A 12,134-nucleotide genomic window follows, 5' to 3' on the forward strand; every position below is an offset into this window, starting at 1 on the left:
ATAAGTTCAACTCCTCTCTCTCCCTATTGTTCGCCTCATGAGCAAATGGCACGGGCAACAAACCAGAGATAACAACTGTTTATTCTAGCATTAAGCTTCCATCCTAGCTCCCTGAATTTCTGCCTTAAATCTCATCCCTTTTCCTCCCTATGTCATTAGTGTTTCTGGGCCTTGACTTGGGGCTGCTCCCCCTCCCCCTCAAGGATCCTGAAAACACGATCTAAGACATCACAAACCCTGGCACCTGGGAGGCAACACACCAACAGTGAGTCCCTCTTGTTCCCATAGAACCTCCTATCTATCCCCCTAACTATGGAGTCCCCAATGACTAATGCTCTGCTCATCTTCCCCCCCCCCCCTTCCTTTCTGAGCAACAGGAACAGACTCTGTGCCAGAGACCTGTATCCCATAGCATACCCCTAGTAAATTGTCCCCCCAACAGTATCCAAAATGGTATACTTGTTATTGAGGGGAACGGCCACAAGGGTTCCCTGCACTGTCTGCTGGTGCCCTTTCCGTCCCCTGACTATAATCCATCTGCCTTTTTCTTTCACCTGAGATGTGACTACCTCCTGTAACTCCTTTCAATAACCCCCTCCGCCTCCCGAATGATCCGAAGTTTATCAAGCTTCAACTCCAGTTCCTTAATGTGGTTTTCCCACAAAGGAAGTCAGCAGGGACACTAGTGGTGACCCTTACCTCCCACATTCTGCAGGAGGAATATTCAACTGCCCTAACCTCTCTTTCCACTATTCTAAATTCCCAAAGAGACTAGAAAAAGAAAGATTTTTTTTTGAAAACTAATTACCTTACCAATCTGGCACATAACACCTTTTTTTTAGAGGAGGAGGATGGGTGGGAGACACTAACTAAGTCATGTTTCTGGTAACACAACCACCCAATTATATTACTTCCCTTACTCAGCAGTCCCATGTCTGCTCCTGCTCAGCCTATTCATGAGGTAAGTTTTTGAATATTCATGAAATTATTGGAGACAATACTTATGGACAGGATTTACTTGCATTTGGAAACATATTGATATATTAGAGATAGCATGACTTTGTGTGGGGGAGGTCTTGTCTCAGATTTAATTGAATTTTTTTTTGAGGAAATGATGAAAATGATTGATAAGGTTAGCCGTGATGTGGAGGTGCCGGTGTTGAACTGGGGTGGACAAAGTTGAAAATCACACAACACCAGGTTATAGTCCAACAGGTTTATTTGAAAATATAAGCTTTGGAGCTTTGCTCCTTCAACAGGTAGAGCAGCACTCCAAAGCTTGTATTTTCAAATAAACCTGTTGGTGTCTTGTGATTTTCAACTTTGGTAAAGATAGGGCAGTGAATATTATCTACATGGGCTTTACTAAAGCATTTAGCAAGGTTTCTCATTGTAGGATGATCCAGATGAATTAGTCAAACGGGATCTACAATGAATTGGTAGCTGAATACAAAATTGGCTTGGTCATAGAAGACAGAGGATGTTGTGGGAGGGTGTTTTTCTGACTGGAAGACTGTGAATTGTGGTGTTCCACAAGTATCACTGCTGGGACCTTTGTTGTATGTAATATTTATAAGTGATTTGGATGAAAATGTAGGTCTGATTAGTTAATTTTCAGACAACATGTAAACTTGTAGAGTTGTGAATAGCGAGGAAGGTTCTCAAAAGGTGTACCATGATTTTGATCAATTGGAAAGTGGGGTAGAGTGGTTGCATGTGGAGTTTAATGTGGCCAAAGACAAGAAGAGTGTATACAGTAAATGTCAGGACTTTAAGAGCATAGATATACATAGAAATCTAGGTGTACAAATCCATAGCTCCCTGAAAGTGGCAACAATAGTGGATAAGATGGCAAAAAAGCATCTGGCTTGCTTGCATTCTCCATTCAGAACATTGAGTTTAAGAATTGACAAGTTATGTTCCAGCTGTAATGTATAGTTAGGCCACATTTGAAATATTGTGTGCAGTTCTGGTTTCCATACTATAGGAAGGATGTGGAGGGTGCAAAAGAGTTTTACCAGGATAATGCCTGGATTGGAGTGTATTAGCAATGAGGAGAGTCTTGTCATAGAGTCATTGAGATGTGCAACATGAAAACAGACTCTTTGGTCCAACTCGTCCATGTTGACCAGATACCCTAAATTAATTTAGTCCCACTTGCCAGCATTTGGCCTAATCCCTCTAAACCCTTCCTATTCAAATACCCATCCAGATACCTTTTAAATGCTGTAATTGTACCAGCCTCCACCACCTCCTCTGACAACTCATTCCATACACTCACTACCTTCTGTAGGATAAGGTTGCTCCTTGGGTCCCTTTTTAAATTCTCCCCCTCTCACCTTAAACCTATCGATTGTTTTCGCGAGAGCATCAGAGACTGAGGAGCGACCTGGTAGAAACATATAGAATTAAGACAGATGTGGATAGAGTAGATAGTCAGAGTGTAAATGTCAATATTAGGTGCACAGATATGAGGTGAGGGGGGGAAGTTTAAAGGAGATGTGTGAGGCAAGTTTTCTTTTATGCAGAGAGTGGTAGGTGCTTCCAGGGTAGGTGGTACAATGACAACGTTTAAGAGCCATTCAGACAGACATATGAACAAGTAGGGAATAGAGGGATAAAGGCCATGTGCATGCAGGTAGGATTAGTTTAGAATTGCAATTGGTCGGTGCAGACCTGGTGAATTGAAGGGCCTATTCCTGTGCTGTTCTATCTTCTATGCCCCTAGCAGGAGACCTCTTTTAGAACAGCTAGTCCCCTCATCATGGACTGTGCGCCTCCCCCGCCATTGCAGGCACCTGGTCCCTCTCTGCCTTCCTCATTTCCACCCCACCTGACCCTAGCAAGTATTATTTCCTAACACCTATTCTTACCACTTATGAGCCGATCGCTAGCAAGCTTAGGACAAAAACAGATTATCATTGGAGGGGTAGCTCCTCATAGATTTAGTTTCTTCCACTTCTGTTGCCGTCATCTTTGATTGGTCTCCCTGTGAATGAATTTTACAAAGCTTTTTGGAGTCTTTGGAACTCACTGTCATCTGGTGACCCCATGTGTTTTGAACATTAGCTAAGTTAACTGTAAAATTTATCTTTTATAGATCAAACCAGGCATGAAGGTATTGCCTTTGGAAGAACTCAGTAATCAAGAGGTGAACCAGCACCGGCCAATATTGCTAATTAATGCCAAAAGAGCAGATGGGTAAGATACATTTCATTTAGGTACTCTAATTAAATTTGAGAGGATCAAATTATTATTTAATGTTTTAAGTCTTAGAGGGAGTCACTTAGCAACCAAGATGGTTGAGCTAAATTTTACAAATGTTAGCATTCAAAAGAGATAAGACAAAAGCCTATTGTGTTAGGTGCAAGATTACTGGCATGGATAGAGGTTTCGGTGACTGGGAGAAAGCAAAAAGTAGGAATAAAGTGGATTTTCCAGGATTGCAGCTGGTAACTAGTGGAGTTCCACATGAGTCTGAGCTGAGACACCAACTATTCATGTTATACATTAATGATCTACAGAAAGGAACTTTTAAGGTGAGGGGGAAAGATACAAAAGGGTCCAGAAGGGCAATTTTTTCACACTGAGGGTGTTGAATGTCTGGTACAGGCTGCTAGAGGTAGTGGTAGAAGATAGTACAATTTTGTAATTTAGGAAACATTTAGACAAGTACATGGATGGGATAGGTATAGAGAGATATGGACCAAATGCAGACAAATAATTTAATTGTGAAAACTGGGCGGCATGGGCAATTTGGGCCAAAGGGCCTGTTTCCATGCTGTAGACCTCTATACACTATGACATTGTTGCTAAATTAGGTGGATGGGTAGATAGATCAAGGAAATGGGGCAGTACAGAAAGATTTGGACAGGCTAGGAGAGTGGGCAAAGAAGTGGCAGATGGAATACAGTATGGGAAAATGTGAGGTTATGTACTTTGGAAGGAAGAATTAACGTTTCAGGTCTGGTGACCCTTCCTCAGAACTGTAACAGAGGAGTCGGGGACCAGGCCAAGATGTGATTTGTTATTAACAGCCATATTGCCACAGTTATGGCTTGTTGGGGCAAGTGATGGAAGATAAAGCTAAGAATATAGTCTGCGGATATGAGTTGGGGAGTTTATGTGGAAGGAGAAATTAGGAAGGATAAGAAACCAGTGGACTCAATGAATAAAGAGCACGATGAGTTAAAATGGAGGTTGAGAAGTCAATTGGTGCAGAGGCTGTGGGCAGAAAATAGCAAAAGATATTTTGGTGAGAAAACATTGATTGTACTTGGGTTGACAGTAAAGATCAGGGATTATAAACAAACAGGTGGATAGTGGAGCAAAGCAAGGTGCTCAAAGGAGGGTGAATTAACAGAGGAGTTAGGGTATCAGACCAAGATATGATTTGTTATGAATAGCCATATTGCCAAAACAATGGCTTTGATGGGACAAGTGATGGAAGGTATTGCATGATAGTTGCGGTAGATGGAAATCTTTTAATCACCCCATCTGCAGGATATCTTCCAGTGCTCTTCAATGAAAACTCCAAGAGGGAAGTAATCCATTTTTAAAAGAAAAAAATCCTGCTTTAAATAGGCTTGAAGTGTTGTTTGAGAAATGGTGAAGAATGTAATTAGCCTACACAATTTCTGGTTTGATCAGAATTCCAGCCTTTGTCAAAAGAAAACATGGTTTGAGTGTTAACATCTCCTAGATTTCATGGCAACAACATCATGGGGGTTTCCATCTTGTTCTGTCCAACCATTCATGCCTTGAGTTAAGCCAGCTGGCAAATGTCTGCAGATCAGTACCCTATCTGGTGCAGTATGACAATTTACAGTTTAGTACTGCATCTATTAAAACCTTGCACCATTAATGTAGCTTGTAGGTTTGAGAAGACCTGCAGCAAAAAGTGAGCCAAAATTGTGAACTTGATGTCTCAGCAAAATTGCTGGTTTGCTGCCAGCAATGATCTCTCGTAATAACCCTGTCAAAGAATTTATACCTTTCCATGTACACCAAATTTACCTTCTGAGTGCCTACACTACTTTGTGACACAAACAGAGAATAAACAAAACAATAACAGTTGATCTCAAAACCGATAGTGCTCCAGAAACTCAGCAGGCCTGGAAATATCTGTAGAGTAAGAAGGCGCCAGCCCCAGGGACCCATAGAGAGCTCAAAATATTAAAAACATCTTAAAATGTTCAACTCACCTATGCCTCTCAATTGGTCATCTGAAGGCTTCATTCAATCCTGGTGTTTCAGTTTCCATATTTTAAATGCTAGCATGAGTCAGTGTAATTTCCCTTTAAAAAGATCAGACTGATTTTAAGAAAAATGGTTGGTTCTATCATTTAGCACTATGCTTATTGGTCTCCTGCTAAGTGTGGAAACAGGTGCAGTGAAGCCAGCACCGAGGAGACTGCTGAGCCCTAAATTAAAATCACAACGATGTGTTGGCAATACAAAATTTACAGGCAGTCCAGCAGCAGTTGAATTGGAACTTCATGGTATTGGAGCTTTGTAAATTGTGATTCTTGCAACAAAAAACTGAAACAGATTTCTTTTAGACTGTAATCATAAATGAAAACATTTTTGATTGCCTGAAAATTTGTAGAATATAAGACTTTGTCCCATGTTTTAAATAGCTTTCCTCAAAATTCTAACAATTTTGAAATAATATATTGTTATAATTGGTAGATTAATTTTCTCTTTCCCCTATGTGAATGAAAAGTATTGAACTTAATATCTTATTTTGTAGACATCAGATGGCAGGATTGTCTGCAGAAGAAAAACTCACTGAAACTCCGTCAGCTGCCAGTAATCGTTTCCCTTCTAGCAAAGCATACAGCAAAGATAAACCATCCAGGTTTGACTAGCTTCTTTTCATGTTTCTTTTCTACAAATTTTAAAATTACTATCTTCGGGTGAGTGCTTGTGAAACTGTAACTTTATCAACATTTTGGTGGTGGTAATCTGAGTTTCTAGCTTCTAAATTCTGAAACAATAATCTCATTCTCTGAGTTATGTTTCCTATTTTTCTGACTTTGTTTACTTTATTCACATGACACTAATTTTAGAACAAAACTATTACAAACACTGGAAATCTGAATTAAAAGCAGAAAGTGCCTGAAGTACTTAGCAGGTTTGGAAGCATATTTGAAGAGAGAAATCTGAGTTGAAATAACTTCCCTCTAAACTGAAGGGGTAGAGAAGTGATAGGTTATGTGGCATTGAAAGGAGGAAGAAATATCGGAGGGAGGGTTTGGGATGGAGACTAGAGGATAGGAGATTAAATTGCAAAGATGCCATAGAATAAAAAAAGGGAATAATGTTGGTAGTAAAGTCTAAAACCATTTACCTAGAATGAGTGTTCCAGAATAATGAACTGCTCTGTCAGAAAAGAAATACACGAAAGCTAAAATTTAAACCAGCACATGGTGAAAATACTGAATCATAGTGGGGAACAGAATTCATAATCTAAAGTTGTTGAGCTAAGTATCGAGTTTAGAAGTGTATAAAGTGACTAATCAGAGGATGAGATGATGTTCATTGTACTCATGTGGAGCTTCACTGAAACACTGCAACAGGCTGAGTGCAGAAGTGTGTGCAGGAGAGCATCCTTTGAATGTGAAGACTGGTATGGTGGAACGTGAGGACAAAGAAAGACTCTTAGAAAGGAGGCAGGGGTGTAAAAATGTAGGAATTTGATCAGACATACTTGAGAGCCCCACAGTAGACTAGATGTCCTTGGTTCAGCCAGAAATGTGCCAGAACAGATATAATGGAAAAACTGGGAGAATGGAATGGAGTCTCTACAGTAAGCAGGAGGTTAAAAAACAAAGTGTCATCAAGGTCGCTGTGGTTTTGGTAAACTTATAATAAAATTACTAGCCAGTCTATTCCCTGAAATGGAGAAACAGAATTGAAAAAAGAGTATTGAAGATGGACCATGTTCGTGTGAAGGTGAGAGAACAGTAGCATTGTGAGCCCAACTGACGTTATTACTGGAAAAGTCGGATCATTGATTCAAATTTGACTTGATAAATCATATTTTTGTTTTTTTTGGGCATTTTAATGAACTTGTCTTTCACTGAAATACAAGTGCACAATACTTCATTTAGTTTTAACAATAACAGAAATTAATTTTGCAAAATAAATTTAAATTTAGAAATAATAAGTCAAAATTATTTACATATAATGCTTAAAGATTTTGAAATGCACAGTAAAATACAATACTATTAATCTTAACAGTATCCTTTTATAATTCCCATCTCGATCACATCTATGGGGTTTAACTTAACAGGTACTTTAATTCCCTATCTTACAGCATCTTTCTTGAGTTTTCTCAGCTTCAAATAACCCTTCAAAATTCCCTGCTGACCCGAAATTTTCAAACTCAGTTCATTACACGAAGGTAACTCATTTCTTCCTTCATCAGGAGAAACTGTTTTACATATCCAGCTTCAACCATGATCTCTGCAAACTAAAAGTTTTTTCAAGAAATTAATTTTTTTCCTAAGCCCCCAAAATAAACATTCCTAACTGTTCTAATTGGAGCCTAATGCACAACTGTTCATTGTATTTGCTCATAAAACTCACTCAATGAAAACAAAATCCCATTATTCCAAGGAGTCTCTCTGTCATACCATATTTTCAAAGAAATCACTATAGCTATAGAAATAGCACAGACATTTTTACATAAGCTGAGAATCACATACAAGCTATTGTTACCCATGATACCCAAAGTGCACTCAATACATTTTATTCTTCCACACTTCCCACTATACGTACTCTCTTGTTACGCAACTCGGGTGGAGGGAATGTGCTTGGCAGTGGAGCATGTTAGCCTGAGGGTTTTTGTGGGGTAACCCAGGCTGCTTGTGGCTGTACGTGCCAGACATGCCGAGGGTATCTTTGCCAGAGACAAGTTGACCACCATTGCCCCTCAAACTGAATCTAAAGTTGTTGAGCCAAGTGTCGGGGGGACCAGGCAAGATGCAGGTAAATGGCTCAGTCACATCTGCAGTTTCCTGAGTGGAAACTGCTGAGGGACTTGGTATGTGCTTCATCTACCAGATGGGTGCGTTCTGACTGTGAGAAAGGAGCACCTTGAACTGAGATCAAAGCTCCCTGCACCCTTGTCATTATGTCTTCAGTTTTGATGATCATTGGATGGGGCAATGGAGTGCAGTTTTGTGCATATATCCTGCAGCCCCAAAGGTTTTCCTTGGTAGCCATCAACCTGGCCATGGAGGCAACTATAGACAGTTGCATGATGCGCTACAGTAGTGCTGCTTCTGGGCAATGAGCGCCATTGCATCCAACATACCTGTTCCTTCCTTTACATTTGGATGAAGTCCATGATTGCTGATACCACTGACTTCTGTAAGACCTGGGCTGAGCTGCTGCCTGGTCTCTGGCAGCCCTGAGTGCCAGTGACTTAGCTCCGGTGTTGGCTGTGGAAGAAATGTCCTGTCAGAATGAGGTGCCATCCAGCTTAACATTTTCACTGAGGTGTCAGTATTTGATCTGGTGGGGGTGCAAGCATCACTGGTGCTTTCTTTGAGGTCTCAGCACTGTCATCCTAAGAGATCAAGAATGTGGCTTCTGCATCAATCAGGTGTTTCTCTGAAGATGTCATGTAGAGTCTGGCTGTTTCTGCAAGACATAAGGGAGCGAAGGCATCATGGCTAGTGGTCAGAAGTGGTGTACAATGAATGACAGAGTGATTGCCTGGTTAATTTTGAGAGTAGCAGTGACATACAGTGTGATACTTGTTTGTTGGGACGTAGATATCTCTGCATCCCACAGTAGCAGTCCCAGACTTCTACAAGGCCAAGGATTCTTTCCTCACAGGGTCTAAGGAGCCCAATGTCGGGCATCCCATCCCAACTTAGAGTCATAGCATCCTAGAGATGTACAGCATGGAAACAGACCCTTCGGTCCAACCCATCCACGCCGACCAGATATCCCAACCCAATCTAGTCCCACCTGCCAGTGCCCGGCCCATATCCCTACGAACCCTTCCTATTCATATACCCATCCAAATGCTTCTTAAATGTTGCAATTGTACCAGCCTCCACCACATCCTCTGGCAGCTCATTCCATACACGTACCACCCTCTGCGTGAAAACGTTGCCCCTTTTATATCTTTCCCCACTCACCCTAAACCTATACCCTCTAGTTCTGGACTCCCTAACCCCAGGGAAAAGACTTTGTCTATTTATCCTATCCATGCCCCCTCATAATTTTGTAAACATCTATAAGGTAACCCCTCAGCCTCCGAAGCTCCAGGGAAAACAGCCCCAGCCTGTTCAGCCTCTCCCTGTAGCCCAGATCCTCCAACTCTGGCAACATCCTTGTAAATCTTTTCTGAACCCTTTCAAGTTTCACAACATCTTTCCGATAGGAAGGAGACCAGAATTGCACGCAATATTCCAACAGTGGCCTAACCAATGTCCTGTACAGCCGCAACATGACCTCCCAACTCCTGTACTCAATACTCTGACCAATAAACTTGTACAGCCTTGCTGTGTGCTCTTATGGATATCTCCTCCCAAAAAGACAGAAAGGTGAGGAGAGGAAGGGGTATGAGAGATAACATTGGATGGCATGGCTGTGGGGAAAAGTAGTGAGGAAGCAGTGCAGAGGGCATGCACAGCTTGCAGTACAGGAGACTGGGAAAGAGGAAGGAAAGTGAGTGAGGGAAGATGCTGCATATGTTACACCTCACTGTGATAGCATGCTGGGAATCAAGCCCAACTATTGCTGGAGGCTTTACAAAGTTAAAGATTCTTAAAAGTACATAGAAGTCCCCAATTTATTCATCTTTTAGATTAGGTGTTGACAGGAAGCAGGAACTAGGTTTTTGTACTTAACCAGAATTTCTATTCATTATAAATATTCAAAAAGGAAGCAAGGGATAAACCAGGAAACTACAGACTGGTTTTCTAAGAGGTGACCAGATGTGTAGATAAGGACAATGCTTTTGATGTAGCCTATTTAGATTTCAGCAAGGCTTTTGATAAGGTCCCACATGGAAGACTGAAAGCAAATGTATGTCACTCCCTTCATCTGGTGGCAGTGTCGTTGAGGCAGCTACCTCTGTTATGTCCTTCTCTTATTCAGAAGACTTGTTAGTGTTTGACGGAGAGGGTGAATCCACAGGGTCAGGCAGCCTTTCCAAATGTTCTTAGGGGCAGGACGTATTTTGCTCATGCACCATTTGAGGATTCACAGCTTTCATATGGTCCACATGCTTATTCAGGACTGTCACACCCATGCAAACCTTTTACATCACTGGTCCTGAGCTCATGTCGACCATGCCTCTTACCCATGCAGGGCCATTTCCAGGATCCTGACACCAAATTTGGTCCCTTCATCTAACTGTCTTTCTCACTTAGTGGAGTCTTGTGTCTAGTATTGGCATCACTGATGCTGTTACATTTCTGGCTGGTAAATGATGGCCCATAATCTATGGCTAACACTTCCAGGGCTCCATGTGTTGAAACGATGTGCGCAGTTTTTCTCTTGTCATCCTAGTGTTTGAAAGAATGGATGCTATGGACATCCAATGACTTTAAGTGGGCATCTACAATGCCTAAAAATATTGAACCCATGAAAGGATCAGCGCAGGTGACATGCAACTGAGTCTAAGATTTATCTGGGGGAGCTGCTGGAGGTAAGTTTTGACCTTTATTGATAATCTGGGCACAGCACCACCAATGCACTTAGTTCTGCATCCAAGCCTGGCCACCAGACATAACATCTTACCAACATCTTCATTTTAGAAATCCCTGGATGGCCACAGTGGAGTTCAGCCAGTGTTTGCCTGTGATTTTGCTCAGGACAATCACTCTTGTTCCCTGTAACAATATGCTATCCACAACCCTGAGCTGGTCTCTCTGGGTCCAAAAAGTTGTGACGGCCCTCTGAATTCTCCCATTAATACCAGTTATTTTAGTTTTGAAAGGAATGGATCTTTCTGCGTTCAAAGTCTGCTGTAACTGGGAGCATGCTATATCATTACAAACTCTTTCACTGGGGGCACCACCAGTGGTGTATCTGCTACTCAGCCTCTCCAATGATATTCCAACTTGTAATTATATGCAGTTAGTATTAGAGTCAACTGCTGAATGTAGCCTGAAGCTATGGAAAGCACTGCCTTGTCCTTTTTAAGCAGGCCAAGTAGGGGTTTGTGGTCCATGATTATCACAAATTTTCATCCATAAAGTTATTGGTGAAACGTCCTGACTCCAAATATAACCGCCAATCCTTCCTTCTCTATCTGGGCATATTTACACTCTACATTAACTAATGTTCTGGATGCACACGCTATTGGACTTTGCTCTCCATTGGGCTACCTATGAGTCAATACCACCCCAGTGCCATTGAGGGAGTTATCTCATATCAATACCAGATCTTCCTTGGGATCATAATGTGCCAACATCTTAGAGAAAGATTGTTGTTTCTTTACGTCATTGAAAGCTACGGCTTGATTATGCAACCATTTCCAATGTTGACTTTTTTTTAGGAGTTGATGCCAGGATGGATGCCACGTTTTGTATAATAATTTACTAACCCAAAAAATGACCTAAGCTCCTGGACGGATAAGGCAGCTAGGGCACCTTTGATTGCTCTCATTTTATCTTCCAACAGGTGTAATCCAGTCTTGTTGACTCTGTAGCCCAAGTAAGTCACACACATTTTTCCCCTCATTAGATGTCCACCTGCCTTGGAAAATGCCTTAGGACTATATTCAAGTTCTCTAAATGTTCCTTATTAGCTTTCCCTATTATTAGGACATCAACTGGGTAAACGGCAATCTGGGGTAGATCTTTCAAAATGTTCTTCATTGTCTACTAAAGATTTGTACAGCTGATGATACCCCAGATTTCTGTCTTGTATGTTGGTACAAACCATTATGGGTATTAATTGGAGCATCCTTCTGGGAATCCTGGTCTCAACATAATTGCAAGTAAGCATGGCTGATATCCTACTTCGTGAAGGACAGCCCACCCCCCAGATTTGTATATAAATCCTCTATCTGAGGGATTGGGTATTTATCAAGCTGTGAAAAGTGCTTTACCATATGTTTAAAGTCTCCACTGAGATGAACTGACCCATTGAACGTCAAAATT

At 41.3% G+C, this 12,134-nt stretch overlaps 1 protein-coding gene across 6 annotated transcripts in view; it reads left to right on the forward strand.

Annotated features, from left to right (window-relative positions):
* armc3 (armadillo repeat containing 3) overlaps positions 1 to 12,134 on the forward strand; it is a 201,039-nt gene that overhangs the window by 143,577 nt on the left and 45,328 nt on the right. For all 6 annotated transcript variants that reach the window (XM_043690445.1, XM_043690444.1, XM_043690441.1 and 3 more), the window contains 2 exons: positions 3,101 to 3,201; positions 5,753 to 5,860. In XM_043690445.1, coding sequence (XP_043546380.1) covers positions 3,101 to 3,201; positions 5,753 to 5,860 — 209 coding nt within the window. The remainder of the gene's footprint in view (positions 1 to 3,100; positions 3,202 to 5,752; positions 5,861 to 12,134) is intronic.

This window comes from Chiloscyllium plagiosum, chromosome 5 (genome assembly GCF_004010195.1).
Source record: "Chiloscyllium plagiosum isolate BGI_BamShark_2017 chromosome 5, ASM401019v2, whole genome shotgun sequence".
Taxonomy (NCBI): domain Eukaryota; kingdom Metazoa; phylum Chordata; class Chondrichthyes; order Orectolobiformes; family Hemiscylliidae; genus Chiloscyllium; species Chiloscyllium plagiosum.